The sequence below is a fragment of the Chelonia mydas genome, chromosome 25 (assembly GCF_015237465.2).
Source record: "Chelonia mydas isolate rCheMyd1 chromosome 25, rCheMyd1.pri.v2, whole genome shotgun sequence".
Taxonomy (NCBI): domain Eukaryota; kingdom Metazoa; phylum Chordata; order Testudines; family Cheloniidae; genus Chelonia; species Chelonia mydas.
The window spans coordinates 14049558-14069589 of record NC_057858.1 but is presented as its reverse complement, the minus strand read 5'-3'; the positions used below and the strand labels follow the sequence as shown (position 1 = coordinate 14069589).

At 57.8% G+C, this 20032-nt stretch overlaps 1 protein-coding gene across 4 annotated transcripts; it reads right to left on the bottom strand.

Annotated features, from left to right (window-relative positions):
• Positions 1 to 5238: 5238 nt before the first annotated feature.
• Positions 5239 to 19539, bottom strand: TMEM161A (transmembrane protein 161A). Of its 4 annotated transcripts, none has more exons than XM_037885720.2 (12): positions 19315 to 19539; positions 17783 to 17886; positions 17365 to 17445; positions 16351 to 16448; positions 15431 to 15948; positions 14421 to 14553; positions 10715 to 10775; positions 9873 to 10016; positions 9215 to 9328; positions 8491 to 8665; positions 7792 to 7888; positions 5239 to 7096 (listed from the first exon to the last, which is right to left on the bottom strand). In XM_037885720.2, exons 1-12 carry the CDS (start codon positions 19315 to 19317, stop codon positions 6825 to 6827), a joined length of 1800 nt encoding a protein of 599 aa, XP_037741648.1. In that variant the 5' UTR covers positions 19318 to 19539; the 3' UTR covers positions 5239 to 6824. The 4 variants fall into 4 exon arrangements, with proteins under 4 accessions (XP_037741648.1, XP_027690144.2, XP_043391640.1 ...); XM_027834343.3 differs by lacking the exon at positions 14421 to 14553 and adding an exon at positions 12887 to 13038 and having other exon boundaries at positions 15792 to 15948; XM_043535705.1 differs by lacking the exons at positions 14421 to 14553; positions 19315 to 19539 and adding exons at positions 12887 to 13056; positions 18263 to 18426 and having other exon boundaries at positions 15792 to 15948.
• Between the last annotated feature and the right edge of the window lie 493 nt (positions 19540 to 20032).

Sequence of the window (20032 nt, the reverse complement as noted above, 5' to 3'; positions counted from 1 at the left end):
GAGAGGGGATGAAAGTGGAAGCTGTAGCCACTAGCAATGGGCCCATTTAGTACCGGATTTTCAACAGTGTCCCGTACCGGCAAAGCACTCAACACTGAACGAGCTCTTCTGAAGTGAGCGCATGCTGATCCTGCTCAAATCTCTGACTCGAAGTCCTGCAGAAGGAGAGATGTCTCCCTTCTCCCAGCACGACGGGTGCTTCAGGTACTGCCTCTCACACACCGCAGACTCCTGCTCTAGCTGGCCGGGGCGCCAGACACTATGGGAGAGCTTCCCGCAGTGGGTTTAGGGGGGCATCTCTGACTTTCTCTGCTCCCAGATCAATATCCGGTCCCCACCCCCCATGTCTTTCCCAAATACATTCTCCTAGAAACCTCCTACCGTCCTCACCCTGGTCACAGTTAAAGCGGCTGGCACAGGAGCATGCCCCTAAGTATTCAGGGTATTGAAAGACTATTTGGCTCTGTGTATTCAGGACTACTGTCCTTGGGGATGGCACGGTGACGCAGGGGGACGCTCCTCTCTTCCACTGACCTGGGAGCAGCATGGCAAAGGCAGGGACCAGAGGAAGCACCGCCTGCTGGCCCTCCAGGCTGGGGATGAGTGATAGGTCAATAACCTGTCCTCCAAACAACCTCCGCTCGGAACAGTTACAGAACCCCAAAGAGGAAGCCAGCATGAAACGGGGCTGGCGGAGCCCAGCTTGTGCTGAAGAGACAGCCGATTCAGAGTCCCGGTGGGCAGCCCTCTCCGGGGGGATGGAGCATCAGCGTATGACAGGGATGCCATGACTCCGGATAAATGCAACTGCTGTGGTAGCCGGGTAGGTCAACACAGTAAGGAAACGATGAACTAGTATTCTATCTAATGACTTCTCTGATAAAGGGTAATCCCAGAATACCACCTTGTTTAAAGTTCAATACACCACTACAGTCAGTAAGATCCAGTATCAAAACCATGGGGTGCTGAGGGAATCCTAGCCTCCCTGACCTCAATGGTAAAACTCCCAGAGGCTTCAAGAGAGCCGGGTTTCAGCCATGGTGCCTGGACTCCTAAAACCCACCTCCAAAGGCTACTAAACTGGGCCCCTTTTTGGCAATTCTTAGCTCAGGTGTCCAGGACTGAATGGGCCGTGGGCTCTGAACTTCCTCTGGCTCTGGGCTGAGCCCAGGCAGCTGCTAGCTGTTCGACCGCTGGTGCTGTTCTGGGTGCATGGGGGACTTTGGTCCATGGGAGGTATGGGCTGGTGCCTCTCGCTGAAGTTACAGCATTGCAACTTTCTTTCAGCAGTCGCTGCCCGGCTAAGCTGCATGGAAGGAAAATTGCTGGTCAGTTTGTTTTGGCTGCAGCTATTGGCTCTGTGCGGGTCAGAAACCTCCCCCTCACCAATGGGGGCTCTTATTTTGAAAGGACCCCCCTGAAATCTGTAGGAAACCCTGAAATCTCTGGGATGTGGCTTTCTAGTGCTGTTGCTAGGATCGCATTGCACTGGGTGCTGGACCCACGTGGAGTGAGAGAGAATCTTTGCCCCAACGACCTACAGGCTAGAGAGACGTGAGGGGGAGAAAGGAGGGATCATCTTAAAATAAGTGGGGAACTAAGGCACAGAGCGACTTTGCCCAAGAAGGAATCTCTGCAGAGCTCAGATCTCCTGAGTCCCAGCACAGGGCCTTAGCCATAAGACCGGCCTCTGAGGGCATGTTGACACTGCAGCGTAAGCCAAGGGTTGGTTAGAACTCACGCTGGCAAACCCTGGGTTTGTTAACCTAGGACTTGAGCATCTACACTCATTTGTAACCCCAAGTGAAACCTGGGTCTCAACCTGGCTCTCCAGTGACTACCCTGCATTACGCGTGCCCCAGTCCAACCTCCCAACTTCCAGACTTCCTAGCACCCTCCCAAGGTGCAATGGTCTAAGGTTGATGTGCCTACGGCAGGAATGACAGGCACAGGGTCTGTATCTGGGGGAAGGGCAGCAGCCTCCTCGCCAGGCACAGAGGAGGAAAAGCCCAACCTGCTTGCTGCTGCAGGCGTGTCTGACCCCAGCTGTGTACAGGCCAGGAGTTTGCAAAGAAGGGCACTGTTGAGCATTCTGGCAGAGGAGGGCGCTGCTGGGTTAGTTTTCATTGCTCTGGCTTTTGTGAGGGAGAAGTTCAGGGCTAGCCGCAATAGCTGGGAAAGGTGCATATGCCAGGCCCAGTCAGGCCTTGAGCTGAAGTTTGCAAGGTGCAGGCAGGATACTAAAATCCTCACTGCGGCATTCAGCAGGGAGGACTCTCAATTCTTTAGCAGAATTTGCAGACGGCAACGGCTTTCTCGTTTATTGGTTTCTTGCACTGTAAGAGTCAATTTCTAACTCTTGGACCCTTGCCCGGCTTCCAGTGCTGCCGGTGAGGGAGGGCGGTGCTGGTCTTGCCATTAGATGGGTGTGGCTCTGAGGCCCGGAGAGGCTAAATGACTGGCCCACGGTCACACAGGAAGTCTGTCGCAGAACAGGGAAATAGGGAATTGAAGCCAGGTCTCTCGGGTTAGCACCCTGAGCACTGCGCTGTCCCTCTACTCTCCTAGGGCCAGCTGCCCCTTATGGAGTACATTTGTCTGGCTGTTTAGATTGGAGCCTGGGGGTGTTTACAGCACCAAGCACCCTGACATGCTTCCTGAGCAGGGCTAGGTTTGGGCTCTGTGTTCTTCCTCATGCTGCGATTGCTCTTCATTTAAGGGCTGCTGATCCCACACCTTGGGGGCAGGTTGGGAAGCTTCTCCTTGTCCTCAGTGGAATGTGTAATTACAGGCTGCCAGGCCGTGGGGACTGTGCATGGGAAGGGTCAGGGACAGCTTAGTTTCATTTCTTTTCTCCTGTGTCTTTCCTATTCCCTTTCTGGCCAGCTGGCTTTTGCTATGGGGCAGCTCTGGGTGGAGCAGGGGTGGGGTGGTGGTAAAATCAGCCTCGGTTACCTTTGCTTGCAGGGCAGGGGCTGTAGCCCAAGGCAGTGGAGCGAGTGCCCCTGCATTAGTTCAGCAAATGCCCCATTTTCTCTCGTGCGAGCTCCCGAGAGGCTCTAATCTGTGTGTGCTGTAAGGGAACAAGGTGCTGCCTTGATGAGGTGAGCGAGTTCTCTCCAGGCTGGGCCTGTCGCCTTCCTCTCAAACCGGCCATGATCTAGGAGGCAGGACGCTCCGCATGCAGGGAGTGGTGCTCTGCTCCCTCTACAGCGCTGGCCCTAAACCAGACTCTGGGCTCCAGCTCGGTCACAGAATGTGACCCCCACTGGGCGCGCCTCACGCTGCCCTCTGCTGTACAGTGTTGGAATTGCTCAACTGTGTGTCATACGTATCAGCAGTACGGGGCCTACTGAGGAGTCGCCTGTAGGTTAAGTGAGAGGGGTGCAGACATTTCGGGGGGGGTCTGAGTTCTAGCCCCATCTGTCCCTGTGCTGTGATGAAGGGAGGGCTGAGGGACCCTTGTGGAGCTGTTACAAGAGATCCCAAGGCCAGAAGGGTCATCCTGTCTAACACAGGCCAGAGAACCTCCTCCCAGTAATTCCTGGACCGGAGCTTGCAGGAAAAACATCCAATCATGATATAAAAACTGTCTGGGATGGAGAATCCACCACAACCTTTGGTAAATTGTTCCAATAGTTAATTTATGCCTTATTTCCAGGCTCAATTTGCCTGGCTTCAACTTCCAGCCTGTGGATCGTGTTTGACCTTTCCCTGCTAGACTGAAGAGCCCAGAATTAAATATTTGTTCCCCAAGTAGTGACAGTGTGTGATCACGTCACCCCTTACCTTTCTCCTTGGTAAGCGAAATGAGTTGAGCTTCTGGAATCTGTCACTATAAGGCAAGGGTGGCCAAACCATGGCTCGGGAGTCACGTGCAGCTTGTTTATTGTTAAAGGGCGGCTTGTGGCTCCCCCATTCTCCACCTACCAGAGTGGGGGGAGCTCTGCCTTGCAGCGGGGTGGTGGGGTAGGGGCTGCCCAGCGGGGAGGGGGCTCTCTGGGCTTCAACCCTGCAAGACGTGCCTGCCGGGGCTTCAGCAGGACTAGGGCTGAAAGGCCGAGCCCCAGCAGAGATGCCCAGGTCTTGAACTTCTGAAGCGTGTTGTACGTGGCTCGCCCCTCTTCTAAGGCCTAATTCTGAATCCTTTAACCGTGGTGATGGGTCTTCTCCTGGGGGGAGAATTAGGGGTTGAAGTGGGGGACTTCTGTGCAGAAGGGGCAATTACTGCTGAGGGGTGGATTTGGCCGCTGGCTCCCTTCACCAGCAATTCCAACCCTAAGTGAAGAACTGATCCCAACTGCTGCTCCCCTCGGCTGAGCTCAGGGAATGGGGCCCCGCGTGAGCCGGGACGGGCCTGGGGGGATGCTCCCACATTAGCATCTTGTGTTTTTTTTTATTTACAAATAATTCTGCAGCGGGGGCTGGGTGGGTTTCTGTTTTTGTGGCCTGATTACAGTGCCTGGGAATTCTCCCCCCCCTTTCCGGGCTAGTCTATCAGTCATTGTTCCAGCCCCGGGCTCGCGTCTGGGCAGATCTCCGGGGAGAGACTGTCTGCGTGTTTGAACGCAGCACAACCCAGGGCCCTAGCAACTGCCCTCCTGCTGCAAGGACTTAACTTCTGCCACGCTGCCCCACCACCATTGTGGAGAAGGAATTTCCCCCAACATAGTGCAGTCTGCAGAGGGAGCCCATCCCCGATCGCAGGGAGCCCAGCTGCTGGGGCCTGGGGAGGCATCTCTGGGGTTCCCCCCACACACTTTGGGGCACCAGCCCCCCTCCCTCCCCCAGAGCCTCAGGCCCCATGCATCAGGGACAGATACTGGTTACATCACGGGCAAGATGTTGCAAAAAGCTCCCCACCCAGCCTCCGAACTGTTCGGCCCGGCTGTGGGCCTGGCTCGCTCCTGCCAGGGCAGCTCTAGTCTTCATCTCCCCCCACCCCCCACTGGAGGGCCTGCCCCTCCTCCCCCCACAGGGGCTGAGCTGCTGCTTGGATGGGTCATGTTCCTGCCTTATCTTAAGTTGCTGCAAGAGCTTTGATCCCCAGGCTTGTCCTAGGGTCCTTCTAAAGGCAGTGCCCTCCCTGCCCACATTACTCAAATGCAGCCACCTCTGGGGTGGAACACAGCAGATGCTTTAACAGCACACAGCAACACTGCAGCATGCATTTGGGTGGTGACTTGAAGAATCCTCTGTCCTGCTACAACTGCAGGAATCTGACCAGCAAGTGGCTTACCAGTTCTATGTGTTTATTCATAAAATATCCTTGTACCTGGTTGCATTTATTCTAGAAGTCAGAATTAATAAGGCCACTGGGCTGGGTAATTTTACACAGAGGAGGGGGATGATTTCCTGAGGAGAAATTAAATCAAATGCAGGCCACAGAAACCCCACGCAAAACACCCCTTCGGCCAGTCTTAGGGGAATCACTCTTTATCACCCCAGAAAAGCTCCCTGGGGGAGCGGGTGTCTCTGCCCTGGTAGAACCCGAGTTCCGGAAGAACAAAGCTACCAGAAAAGAGCTTGTTCTAATAAATCATCCAGTGCTTTCCTACCTGCACCCACACAGTGCCCTGCAGGCCATGAGCCTCCACCACAGGGCAGGCTGGTGCAAGCCTGGCCAGGCACAAGGGAAAGGCTGCAAGTTCCCCACTGGGATGGGGTTTGCTCTGGGGTCCTGCTGTCAAGAGATGAAAGGGCCCGGTCCCTAGAGTAGCAGGACCCCAAGTGCCAGGATCCGGGTTGCGCCTGCCCCATGGGCCAAGGGAAGGATGCTCTCGAGGGTGTTAGACGGCTGCACAGCCATCGCTGTGTCTGCCATGGGGGAGGCTGCCCTTGGCATGTCCATTCCGTCTTGTAGGCATGGCTATGAGCCAGCGTCCTCCCCCACTTTCCCAGCCTCAGCATCACCCCACCCCCAAGCTCCCTGCAGCACCAAGCACCAGAGCTCTGCTGCGGCCGGGAACCTGGGGCCAAGCTCATTTGACTTGCAGGCCTAGTCCCCCTTTCGCCATTGCCCTGCGGGGCCATTTACAGCCATACAGAGCGTGCCCAGTCATCCGAGCAGAATAGGAGCACCCCGCACTGGTGTCAGCGACTGCAGGACCCCCGGAGACCCCAGCCCTCCAACACCGGCGCAGGGCCCCCAGAGACCCCCGCCCTCCAGGTCTCTGGCTCCCCGCTGAACCATCTCATGTTACCCACCAGCAGGCTCCTCCCCGGGTGGGAGGTGGGGAGGAGGCTGAGGCTGGATCAGGAACCACTGGCTGAGAGGGTCCCTGAGCTCTCAGGGGATGCCCTAGAACATGGGCCACGCCCAAGAAGCTGGGTAGGTGAGACAGCCCCCACCGTGGAGTGGGGAGGGGAGCGGCTCAGCCAAAGCAAGCTGGGGAGATCGCCTAGAAGATGCTGTCCCCAGGCCGGCAGTGCATGGGGCCCCTCCCTCGGCCCCTGCTCCACACCTCCCAACCCGCTCCAATGCAGGCTGGGAAGATGCTGATGAGCCGCCGCCCCCAGCGAGTTACTCCTGCCCCTTCGGCGGACAGAGACAACCAGCCAGCGGCCTCAGCCTGGCAGGTGTGGCCCAGCCGGGAGGCCGGTTCAGTCTCTACACACAGTGGGGGCAGCTGGCGTCCCCCAGCTTGGGCAGGGGAGGAAATGGGCCAAGGGCAGCTCTGCGCCATCACCCAGGTGGACGCAGGGCAGAGAGCCATCAGGTGGGAACTCATCCCAGCCCCAGCCCATGGCTTGTAGCCCACAGGGTCCTTTCCACGCAGGGGCCCTGCAGGTCCTGGGGCCCGTTGGCCCTGCTACAGCTGTGGTTAGGAGGCTGCCAGGTACTGGTGGAAGTAGAGGCCAAAGAGGCTGGTGATCACTTGGCAAAGGGCCACCCACCAGGTCAGAAAGGCGAAGAGTCCGCGGTAGAAAAGCGGGGTGAGGATGGCGCCCAGCACACCCGTGATCTGCGCCACTGTGGCCTGCATGTCCTCTCCTCCCTCTTCCTCAGCCGAGGGAGCAGCGGGCTGGGCCGGTGCAATGCCCACCACCGGGGAGACGGGCGGGGGTTCGGGGAACAGGCCCCACGAGTAGTCGCCTGCAAGGCAGAGGGGACAAGAGGGACTGGTGAGCGTGGGGGGAGCCACCCCTGGCAGGGGCAGAGTGCACCCCTCTAGTCCCAGCTAGCCCTGCAGGGACAGGTCCCTCCAGCTGCTCCCTGCAGCACCTGTCCTGTCACCCAGCTGTTGGGGCGTTTCCCGACTCTGCTCAGCCCGCTGGAAACGGTGACTCAGTGCCTGGGGAGGCATGCCCCAGTTTACAAACGGGCAAGGGACTGCCCCCCAGGCTGGCTCAGACCAGGGCCAGCACCAGCCACTGCAGGGGGAGGTGCATGACCTCTGCTAATGTGGGACAATCTGCTCTCCCAACCCCCGCAGCAGGACAAGCTGGGTGTTTAGGGCCAGGGCATCCTTCCCCTGCCAGCCAGCCCCAGGTACAGGGACCCCAGTTCAGTCTGGGCCCTGGACACCTGCCCTTCAGGTGGTGGCCTGAGACCCAACAAACTCATTTCACACGGGGCCCCTCAGCTGCAGCGGAGAGGCAACCAGGAAGAGCGGCTGGAGGCAAACGCAGCTCCGGTGACATGCTCCAAATCGCAGCCACGATGCTGATCCCTCAAGCAAGGCTCTGAAAGCCTCTCTGCCCCCACTCCTGGCAAGTTGCAAAGGGCAACTCAGTCCCTGGCCTGAGCCCGTCACCCCAGCCCAGCCAGCCCCCCAGCCGGCTCCCTACCCAGCGATTTGAGAAGCAGTGTGCAGTGCAGCGTGAGGATGATGGGGCCCAGGTACTGCAGGCTGACCACGGTGACGTAGCAGTAAATCCTCGTGACCTGGAAACGGAGAGGGAATCAGCACAGAAGGGACGTGAGCAATGCAGGGCAGCACCAGACGGTGACTCCGGACGGCGACTCCGGACACCTGAGGCTCTACAAGCCTGGGCAAATCACTGCCCCTCTCGGTGCCTCTCCCATTGGCACCCAGTCCTGCCCATGCAGGGCAGGGACTGTCTCCCGGTGCTGGGCCTGGCAGAATGAGGCCCGCGGGGTGCTACTGTCCAACCCACACTAGAGGAGAGAGTCAGGAAGGAAAGAGACCGAGAGGGAAGGGGCTGGGAAAGGAAACTTTGCCCAGCTGCTCTCTGCCCAAGGCCAGTGCTGTCTAGATTCTGGAGTGCGTTGCCCGGGCACCCGTCTTGGACCTGGTGCTTACAGGGGGGACAGTTCTAGCTACAGCCAGGAGGGGGGAATCTCCCTGGAGCTGAGGGGCGCTTGGACCCAGGGCCCTACGGCCAGCTGAATGGAGCTGGTTCACAAGCCTCCGAGGAGGCGGGAGAGCGACCGGCTGCAGATTCTGGGCTGTTTCCACAGCAAGGAGCCTGAATCTGCTTTTTGCCCCAGCTGCCTGAGTTACTCTCTGCCCCGCTGGTGCCTACCCGGCGCTGGATCTCCAGGGCGGTGATGCGCCCAGCTTCCCTCTTCATCTGCTCCACCCAGCGCTCCGCCAGCTGGAGGTAGGCCTGCAGGTGGTGGCGTGTCATGGCCAGGCGCAGCAGGCAGAGGGCGACAACGGTCCAGAGGCGCGTGGAGTTGTAGGCAGCGTCCGACATGCTGGGGCAAGAGGACAGGAGGCCGTTAGCGTGAAGGGGGCAGAATTCACCTTCGCAGGGCACAGCTTGGCCCGTGCTTGGACTGTACAGCAAGGGACACATCAGAAACAGCAGGGGCTGATGGGAGTTTAGCCAGCACTGCCAGACGAGTCGGGGAGGTTACCGACAGCAGAACAGAGACGGAGAGCCGGGACTCCTGGGCTCTGTTCCCAGCTCCGGGAGGACAGTGGGGTCTAGCAGTTAGAGGCAGGAGGCACCTGGGTGCCAGGACTCCTGGGTTCTATTTCTTGGCTCTACCAACCTCTGACCTGCTGCGTGACCTCGGTGGAAAGTCCCTTCCCCTCACTAGCGAGGTTGATGTCACTGACCTCTCAGGGGATGGCGAGTCCGAACTAATAAAGCACTGGCAGACGCTGCGATGGCCGAGGGTCGCGCAGGGTACAGGACGGTTCTTTACCAAAGGCTGGACCCGTGTCTGCACCTGGTGGAAGGGGAGGGGAACAGACTTGGACACCCCCTCCCCCTTGCCTGCCTGCAGTGGCGCACTCACATCTGGACCGTTTGTTTCCCCATGGGTGCATGAAGCAACAAGTCTCGGGAAATGGGCTTGATCCACATCACCACCATGACCAGGGGTGCCAAGAAACTCGCGTGGAGCAGGATCCTGCCGGGGGAGGATAAAGAACTGGAGTCAGAGCCTGTCAGAGCCCAGCTTTCCCCCATCTCCGCCCCAGGGCGGCACCCTGAACCACGGGCTCCTGTCGACATTCACCTGAAGGCACCGCCAGCCGTCCCCCTCCAGCAAGGGCCATGCAAAGCTCACCAGGAAAAGCAACACCCTCCAGGTATCTCAGGGGAGGGTTTTTTAGAGGGACAGAACCAGGTAGCCTGGCCCCTGCCCTGCCCCCAGCATACAGTCAGCACCTCCACAGACCTGCCAAACTTATCAGAGGTCCATTTCCTGGCAGAGCTCCTCCCTCTACACTCCCCCAAGTGTCTGACTGACACCCCTGCTCTACATCTGCAAAGCACCTCCCATGCCACAGGGCTGGTGCGTGGCTCACATTGCTGCCATGCTGCCACCTCTGGGGTGGGGCAGTATCCAGGGGAACAGAGCTCCCCAGCAGCCAGGGCTGGCGGCCTTGTGTCCGCCTCGCAGCCCACCCATAACCCTGGCTGCTTCACAGACAAGCGGGAGGTTACTCAGCTGGGTCATTGGCCTGTCTGCAGCCATCTTCAGAGCGTCCAGGTGAGTCTGTGCCAGCCGCAGTCCCGGGAACGTCAGACACGCGCCAATGAAGGAACAAAGGGCCACCAGCCCCAGCTTGAAGGTCAGTTTGGTGATGGGAACTCTGCAAACATGGAGCAAGGGGTCATCGAGGGTCAGATAAGGCTACAACATGCTAACGGACAGAACTCAGCCTGCGGCAGGGTTAGCACAAGGACCGGGAAGGCTCTTCCTCAGGGGCCAGCAAAGGAGAAAACACATAGACCTTGTGCCCTTTTTATGCTTCTGTCTGATGGATAAAAAAAGGCCTGGAAAGATTCTCTCCACAATGCTAGCCTTAAGAGAATCTTTCCAGGCCTTTTTCACCCTGGTTTTCCCCAGAAGAGGATGGGTGGCTGGGGAACTATGACATCACAGAAGAGAAATCTGATGAGTAAGGTTTTTTTAATTCAGTCTTTGTTTCTGGTCTGGTTAGTTAACATTCATTTAACGCCAATGTCCAAAACACACTTAGAAGAAAAATATTCTTTGTTAAAGATTCAAGCCCTCCCATATCTTCAGTTAAAGGCAGTTTACATCTCTGAGACCTCCAAGAAATCGTCCAGCAAAATTCCTGATACTTCTAAGGTTAAAAAACAAGCAACAAAAAACCCCCATGAAAATAAAAATAATTCCCCCATGGAACTGAAATGCAACCACCTTACAGAAGGCTGCTGAACTGGTGACACAAAGGGCTGGCGACCGGATCAGCTGCAAAGACTCAAAAAGCTCAACCCTCCCCCATCCCATGTGCTTTTCTGTTATCTGCTCCGCCAGACTTACGTCCATTCCCATCCTCGCTGCTTTAAGAAAATCTCCAGGTTATCGTTGACATTGGCAAGCCCTGCAGAAAACGGAGACATGGGTGAGTAGGAGAGATTGTGTTGGAAGGGAAGAGGCGGCAAGTGATGGGGAAAGCAACGGTGTAGCTTTACTCCAATCGCTACAGCAGGTTCCTAAGAGTAAGTCACTCAGGGTGAAATGGTCAAAAGCACCTAAGGGCTCATCAACATGGGAAAGTTATACCAGTATAAGATAGGGTGTGAATTTAAACCCCTGCAGTAACACCGGTATATAATCCCCTGTGTGGACACCCTGAATCCAGTAAAGGGGCCTTTTTAAAGTTTAGCTTATGCTGTTTTGGAAGTGGCTTAAATGGCTTTGGTGTGCTTTAAGAGAGCCAGCGTACGAATGCGGACGCAGCCAAACCGGCAAAGCTCCGCTTCGTAGTGCCCAAACCGCCCCCCGGAGCACAACATTACACTGCTACAAGCGCCGCTCAGCCCGAGTGCGCTGGGCCCAGGCTGGGAGCACTTTGATTCAGCAGAGCGCTTCCCGACATGTGTGACTCTGGGCCTTAAAGCTACGCACATGCGCAAGTGCCGGCGAGATCCCTCAGAGTGCAAGGATAAATATTTATTTATTTGTCTGTTTAAGGGGTTGTAACGAGTTGGGTCCCTTTAAGAGGACCAGTGGGGAATCAGAACCACAAAACCCACAGACTGAAAGCAAGCGCATACCACCCTCCAGCCCCCTAAACGGCTCATCTGGAGAGGGGTTTTGGAGTCAGTTTTCTGCACAGCACCAGTTAATTGGGCCAACAGATCCTGATCCCTTGTCACTTCCCCCACTGTAAATCAGGAGTAACCCCACTGCTGTCAGGAAACATCCCCGGCGATAAGCGAGAGCAGAATCAGGCCGTCTCCTGCGAGCAGTTGTTGGCTCCCAGGAGCCACATGCCAGTCAGACAGCCCTTCCTAGGCTGCTTTGCCATCCCAGCAACGTGGCTGGCCAAGGGTGACAAAAGCCAGCAGTAAAAGTAATTATCCAGCACGTAACTAGACAAGAGCAGGGGGGGATTCAGAGCCCACGGTGGTACATCACTTCCCATGACCCCATTGCAAAGACTGGGGGGTGGGGTGGTCCTTTGGCAGGCTGCTCACAGCTGGGTCCAGAGCCATGCCCAAGGCAGGCCTGTGCGCTGTTCAGCAATCGGAAAAGGGATGGCCAGTATGCACCCAGTCCAGTCTCCTGCAGTGGCTAGTACCAGCTGCTTCAGAGGAAGGCACAGGAAACCCGGCAGTTTTGGGATAACCTGTCTCCAGGGAATGTTCCTTCCTGACCCCTGCTACTTAGCGTTGGCTCATGCCCTGGAGCTTGGGGATTTTTAGCCCTTCTCAACCCCTTGGGGTTTTTTAACCCTTACTGCTATAACATTACATAGTCTTGTCCTCCACATTCATCTTTTTGCGCAAAATCCCACTGAGCTCTTGGCCTCAGCGCTGTTTTACAGCAGCGAGTTCCACCAGCTAATTGTGTATTGCACGGGAAAGCACTTCCCTTTCATCCATTTAAAGTGGCTACCTGGGCTGCAGCACGGTGCTAGGGGCGTTAGGGTGGGGTTAGCTGACTGAGTTAAGGGTTAACTTGCACTGACGCCAGGGGAGAGATCGGGGTTAGCCAGAATGGGTTGGCTCATCCCAAACTAACTTCAGCCGCTTTTCTTAGTCTAGACAACCTGCCTGTGACAAACAGGGGTCTAACAGTTTAACATGCATGGGGACAGGTTTATACTACGACGGCCAAACAGGGCAGATTTCCTGCCACACGCTCGCATCTAGCATAGACTGGGATCATTCACAGAACGGTGCTATGCACGACCCTCCCCCAGTACATCTGAACACATGGAGGTAACAGGGGCCCCCATCCCACAATCGGATCCAGAAGCACAGACCCGCAGGAGCACGCTAGCAGGGTCACTGCATGCAGGCGCGTCCCCCTGCCACAACCACATTTGCAGACGGTTCCAACCACAGCTGTTAAGCCCGTGGGCAGCCCGGCTCATCCCTACTAAGGGATCTGCCATAGTGGCGCTCAAATCCACCTGTCCGCCCAATCCCCAGCTCCCTCCCCGCACCCGGCGCGGCCCCAGCCCCAGCCCCACCGCTCGCTGACCCGCGTCGAGGCCGAACTCCAAGTAGTCCTCCCGCACGACCAGCACCACCATGGCAATGAGGAGGAAGAAGAAGGCGAAGGTGAGGCAGACGGAGCGCTCGCCCCCCTCCTCGGAGCGGAAGTAGTGGTGCATCACCATGAAGAAGACCTTGCTGCAGGCGCAGGGCAGGCTGGTGTTAAAGAAACCAGCTGGGCTTGGCCTTTACATTGCCCCCCGTGCCCCCAAACGCTCACTGAACAGACTTCTCACACCAGGGGACCCACTTGATGGCTAAAGACAGTTCTCCCCCTTCGGACGGCTCCTGCCTGCTGGCCCCGGGGCGAGGCCAGCTTGCTGGGCCTCGGTGTAACTCCTCAGGGAGAAATGTCTCCCTCTCATGTATGGGCACTGCCGTGGGCATGGCTGGAGGCCTTGGCAGAGATGCCAAAGGCTGGGTGGGCCACAGAGAGCAAGCTGCCCTCTCGGGCCTGACAGTGAGCCCCCCCAACAGGGACGAGGAGCAGGGCTCAGGTGTGGGGGGACGTGTGTATCTGAGCCTCAGGGAATGTGGAGCCGGCCCCTTTCACCGGGGAATACAAACCAGTATAAAACCAAACACACGCCTCTGTCTAGTCACCGTCTGAGGGCTGGGAGAGACCCCGGGCTGCAGCTGTCAGGAAGGCCCTTGTAGTCATTGTGATGGGAGACCAGCTGCGTCACTCACTCCGTGTGCAGCCTTGGGCAAGGCACTTAGCCAACCTGGGCCTCAGTTCTCATCTGTAAGGCAGGGAGGTGAAGCCCCCACCCCCTTGGTCTACCTATGGGGCAGGGGCTGTCTCTTAGCACAGGCCTAGGGAGCAGCCGGCACAATGGGCCTCCAATCTCATTGGGGGGGGGGGGGGCCGCTCCTGTAACAACTCCTCACTGGGGTCCTTGCATGTGTGGGAAACACAATCAAAGCAACAGGTGGCCCAGCCCGGGGAGGTTTTGTCACCCTGTCTCACACACTGGAGCCTGATCCCAGGGCTCACTCTCTGTCACGCTGGCAGGCTCTCAGAAGCACAGCCCGGCACCCCCAGCCCAGCCCCTGCTAGCTATGAGGGATAGGGCGAGCCCCAAGGGGATTCTCCCCTCTCCATTTGGGTGACCACAGCATAGGCAAGGCTGACTTGGCTGCCAGCAGCCCCTCTCAGGTGACTCCGGCAGGGAGGGGTTTAGAGTGCAGCCTCTGGCCAAGGGGAGAATCGGGGTGATCCTTCCCCCGGCCCACCAGCAGCCGGCTCTGCCCACTGGAGTCCCAATAGGGCCCAGAAGCAGCCACACTGGGCGTGCTTCATTTCTGCAGCGTCTGTGACATATTCTGAACCAACCCCCTGCCCTCAGGTCCACATCTCACCCCAGGAACGGCTCCTGCCTCAGCCTGCAGGGGAGAAAACTCTGGGTAGGGGGGAAAAGGGGTTCCCCGAACAATCTGGACCTGGGGCGTAATGCTTTGTGCCTACTGCTGAGGTTAAATATGCTGCATTAGGGAGGCTGCCTGGCTGTTGTATCCACCTCTGGCCACATGCTCTGCAGGGAAGAGCTGCCCGCGGGTGAGGCGGCCCGATCGGCTGGCTGCGCACGGTCGATCTACCGGGTGCCGCAGCCCGGGGCCAGGCCAGAGAGGGGGAGAAGCGTCCGACTGCACCTGAGGAGAGAAGGCCTAAGGGGTTCACTCAGCGGGACTCATTGGGGTGTCACCTGCTGGCAAGGGGCTGATTATGGGTAATAAAAGGAAACAATTAAGGCCTTTCTTTAGGGTCCCCAAGCCAGGATTTGGTTCCCCACCCCCATTAGCAGCCAGGCCCCAAGACTCGGGCCGTTTTGCCAATCCCCGGGTGCCCTGTATCAATCAGCTGCAGTGAAAGGGGAGGGACAGGCAGGCTCACGTGGCGCTATGTAGATGTTCACATAAACCACCGGGGAGCGGGCCAGCCGCCCTTTCAATGGGGATAGACAGCCATCCCTGCTTTACAGCAGCTGTAAAAGTGTCCGGGAGACCTTTCATCCATACAGATTGCAGCCGCCACGGCATGAGCACCTCGTAAAGCATGCACTTCATCAGGCCCCTGCCCGGTTCACGGTGGGGAAGGCTCTCATTACACAGCTTTATAACTTGTCAGGGAGCTGTTTATAAGTCCATAAATTAAGCCATTTGGCCTTAGCCAGGCTTCTAATTGAAGAGGATGGTGGGTTTCTTCCCCCGTTATTTTGCCTGTCGCTGGCAGCCTTACAGAGCAGCCTGCACTGCTCTGAGCAGGGGGCGAGATGAACAGGTCAGCTGGATTCAGGCATGACCTGCTCGTGGAGGAGAGGATCTTAGAGCTGATCCAAAGCCATCCAGACGAGAACAGCCCCGGGGGTCCATCCTGCAGGGACCCTCTTCCTGTTCTCGGTGTGTATGGTGCTTGGCACAAGGTGGTACTGGCCATGCCTGGGACTCCTAAGTGCTTCGGTAAATAAATAACGGGGATTCTACCCCTTGCTCTGGGAGGCTCACCCACAGTCTCTGGCCAGGTACTTACACAGCCCTCGTCACTGCAGGATCTGAGCACATGGGAGTCATTCCTGGATTCAGCCGCCCCGACAAGGCAGGGGGACGCCTCCCCCTTTTTGCAGCTCGGGAGCCTTGCCTCGCGCAGACCCAGAGCCTTGTCCGAGGTCACGCAGGGAGCCTTCAGCCAAGCCAGGAACTGAACCAGGTGTCTCTTGTATCCATTAGATCGTCCTGCCTCCCCATCATACTCCCTGTATCCCTCGCCGTCAGGGTCACTTTCCTGCCTCCCAGCCCCGACAGTCCCTCTCCCTCCAGACCCTGGCACATGGTTAGGGAAGCCTGTTGCCAGCCCCCAAGGCGGAGGGGGCAGAGTAGGAAAGGAAGGATACACGGAGAAGAAGACTGTAAGCAGGCACCACAGGATGCCAATATTCATCTCCTTCCGGGGGTCCACCAGGCAGTAGTAGCCTTCAGTGAAGAGGTAGACGAGGGTGGAGTAGACGGCAAAATCCACAAACCACTGGTACTCCAGGAAATAGCGCAGCACTGGGAACGGGCAGAGAGACACGGAGCTGTCACCACCAGCCAGTGTGCAAGAAGTGAGCTCACCCTGCCCACCCACCCCCTGCAGCAAGGTGGGGGGGGGGGGGGGGACGGCGCAGTGAGGTACACTTCCCTAACTGAACTTCTTTGGCCCTCGTAGGGCCACTGGCCTGAACAAGGGCCCTGAGAATCAAGACTCCTGGGTTCTGTAACAGGTTCTGGGAAGCGATTGGGGTCCCGTAGGTTAAAGGGGGGGGGGGGGGGAACTTGTGAGTCAGGACTCCTGGGATCTATTCCCTGGCTCTGCCATAGAAAACTCAGGTCAGTCACGCCCCCCTCCCTATCCCATAAGCCTCCAGCCACTGCAGTGATGGGCACAGACTGACTCTAGTGTGTGGGAATTACCAAGAGCATCCACTGTGGTTATTGGGGCGGTCTCCAAATGCAGGTTGATGTCCTTGGGCACTGACAGGGGTTTATCCTCTGTGACCCCGTTCAGCCTCCTGCGAGAGAGAAACAGGCTCAGAATGGCAGGAACAGAGCACAGCGAGGGTGGACAGCAGCCCACGGAGCTGGAATTCAGGCTCCCTGCCTCCTCCGTTGGTTGTATCCAGCTGCTGTCACTTACTTGGACTTAGCCCTGGTCGTCACACAGATTTGGTTCTGGTAGAACTAGGTCAGTTAGGGCAGTATAGTTATACAGGTACAATGCCTTGTGTAGATGCATCTACCCCAGGATAAAAGCATCTATCAGTATAACTCAAAGGTTCTCAAACTTCATTGCACCACGACCTCCTTCTGATAACAAAAATTACTACATGACCCCGGGGTGAGGGAGGGGGAGCCTGAGCCCACCCAAACCCTGCTACCCCAGGTGGGGGCCTGTAACCTGAGCCCTGCCACCCAGAGCTCCCCCTGCCACCCATGCCCTTGGGCTTCAGCTTTGGCCCCAGGCCCCAGCAGTCCAATGCCAGCCCTGGTAACCCCATTAAAACAGGGTCGCGACCCATAGTTTGAGCACCATGGATATAACTTATTCCGCCGCCAGCACACTTATCCAGACACAGCTGTGTCCACACTCACAGTGCTTGTTGCACTGCTTCAGCTGGACCAGTGTCAGTAAAGCAACAGAACTTGTGCGTCTAGACAAGGCTTGAGACTGATGGGGGCAGATGCCACCTTTTCGGATGGGTGTGTGTGCATCTTGTGCCACAGGTCCCCGATCGGAGCCTCTGGGTGCTACTGTTATTAAACCCCAGCTCCACCCCCCTGCCCTGACTGCTCACCAAACCATCTCTCTCCACAGATGGGGGCAGGTTGAAGAAGTCAGGCCTGGAAGACAAGAGGCCTAATTTGCACTTCAAACCATCCCATCGTCACCCCCAATAACAAAGCATGGACTGCAGGGGATCCGCTCACCGGTCTCGCTTGGCCTTGGGCTTCTGCTTTCCTGCCAGGGCGTACAACTCCTCCTCCGAAGGGTGCTTGTAGCGATACAGGCTGAAGGGAGGTACAGGAGGGGGTCAATGATGGGACAAAATATAAACAAACAGCTGGGGAGAGTCAGAAATGTCTGACTGGATGAGTGAAAACCAGCAACACTGCAGGCGACTGGAGAAGGGGCTGCAGGTCAGGGTTGCAGGACGTTGGCAGGGCTGTACAGGGGAGGGTGCCGAGAGTTGGGATGTGGTGCACAGACAGAGCCGGGTGTGTATGCTGGCGGGAGCTCAAGGCAGGAATAGCAAAGGGGTGGGGATTGAGGGAGAGTGTTTGAAGGAAGAGATGCAAGAGCAGAATGGGGGCATCGATTTGGAGCTGGCTGGAAAACCTCCTGTACCTGCCGTTGCAGAGCAGCCAGCGAGCGAAGGAGCAGTGCGGGGACATCCTCTGCATGATGCTCGCCGTAAGCAGGCTCACCGCCAGCTGCACCCCCAACACAGCCTGGCAAGGAAACGAAGACAATCAGAACCGTGAAGTCAGCAACAGGGCTCCTGCCCATCGCAGCGCGTCCTCTGAGCCAGAACACCCCTGCCCAGATTCCCGGGCACATGAATGAGCGTTCAGTGGCTTTTCTGTCCAAGGGATCGTCTGGGTTTTCCAAAGCTATACTCTACATGGCTGGTGCTCTCTGAAACCCAGCTGAGTGAAGAGGGCCTATGCTAGGCGCAACATGGGACTTGGCGCACAGAGGTTTGTGTAGTCCTGTGACCACCCCCCGGTTCCAGTCAGACACGAATTTCTTAGTCCTGGTGCCTCCGGAAGGACTTTGTTTAATTCAGAAAGTTGGGGCCCAAGCAGATCCTTCCAGGATTCAAACCTGGCTTTTGACGGGAGCCTGCATGTTTCAAACCCGATGCATAAACCACTAAGCTGCAGCACCACGGCACCCAGGACAGCGAGGTCAGGGTGCTGCGGTACGTCTCTCTTGCGGAGAACAGAAAGAAAAAGACCCTCTAACAATCAGCGGGAGACATGAGACACTTCTGCAGACACTCTGCAGCCATTTCACGCTGCCCGTAAGGCCTGGAAACCAGATACAAATGCCGCCCCTGCAGCAGCAAAGCCTTCCAAAGCCCCAGAAAGGGCACCAGGCGAACTCCTATTTATAGGAGCAGGAAGAGCAGCCCAGATACTCAGGATCTTCCTGGGGGCCAGGCCTCCTCCCCCGCCAGTGGGTTTCATTCACCCGTGAAGAGCAGCCACTGCTCTGGGGCAGGGAGCTTTTGGGTCTGGTAAAGAGCTGGGGAAGGGCACTGGTGTGCGTGTGTGGGTTAGGTTACCAGGGGCGGGGCGGGGTAGTAGGGTGGGTTAGGTTACCAGGGGCAGTTTAGGTTATCAGGGGCAAGGAATGGGAGCAGGGGCAAGGAATGGGAGCAGGGGCAAGGAATGGGAGCAGGGGCTTTAGGGGGGGTCAGGTTACCCGGGGCAGGGTGTGTGTGTGGGGGGGGGGCAGGGCCAGGGGCAGGTTACCCAGGGCAGTGGAGGGGGGAGTAGGTTACCAGGGGCTGGGGGGGAGGGGGAGATTAGGTTACCCAAGGCGGGGGGGGGGGAAATTAGGTTACCCAGGGCGGGGGGGGGGGAAGCTTACCCGGGGCGGGAGGCAGGATTAGGTTACCCCAGGCAGACGGGCGGGGATTAGGTTACCAGGGGGGCGGAGGGGGGGTAGGTTACCAGTCCCTGAGGTTTCTAACCGGCTGCCTAGGCCCCGCTACAACGCAGCTGGCGGCCCCCGCCGACCGCTCTCCTGCGCAGAGGCACGCTCCCGGGCTCTGCCAACCCCGGGCCAGTTTCCAGCGCAGGCCCCAGGGCTGCCCCCCGCTTCGCCCCTCGCCCCCCGGCCAAGCCAGGGCTGCTCCCAGCTGGACTCACCATGCCGGGGCCGGGGATCGCGCCCGAGACCAGCCGCCAGCTGCCCGCAGCGAGCCAGCGCACGGAACCCCGCCCTCCCCTCAACCAATCACAGGCCGTCCTGCAGGCGACTGCCAGCGGCTCAGCCAATGATAGGGCAGTCCCCGGGAGAGGGCGGGTCTTGACTCCGGGCACAGAGGTGCTTGGGTCAAGGCGGCCCCGCTCCTCCTCTCCCACCTGCTTCCGGTTCTCAGGGGTCCGGCGCGGTGCATGTCGGGAGTTGTAGTTTTTGCCCCCCCTCTCGTGCGTCACGCTTCTGGAGCCAGTTGGCTTCGGCCACCTCCAGATGTGTCCTGGGTGGGTGACCCTGCCCCCCACGTGGCTGCCGGCTCTCCAGATGTGCAGTGGGCGGGCGACACTGTAGCAGCTGGCTCCCGCCTCTGCGGAGGCGTCTATGATGTACTTTGAGTGTGCTTTAAATAATAAATAATAATTAATAATAATTAATTACAACCCGATGCCGTTAAAAGGCACCGTTCAGCTTGAGGATCCCAAAGCGTCTTGGAAACATCAATGAAGTAGCTCTCCCATTCACCCCTGGTGAGACAGGGCTGGCTTATTTATTCTGTGATGAATTATTAGTATTCCCATTTTACGAGGGACGGAGAGGTGGAGTGACTGACGTCAGTGCCCCTTGCGCCAGCCGCTCGTCAGCGCTGACCAGGGATATGAGCCGCGG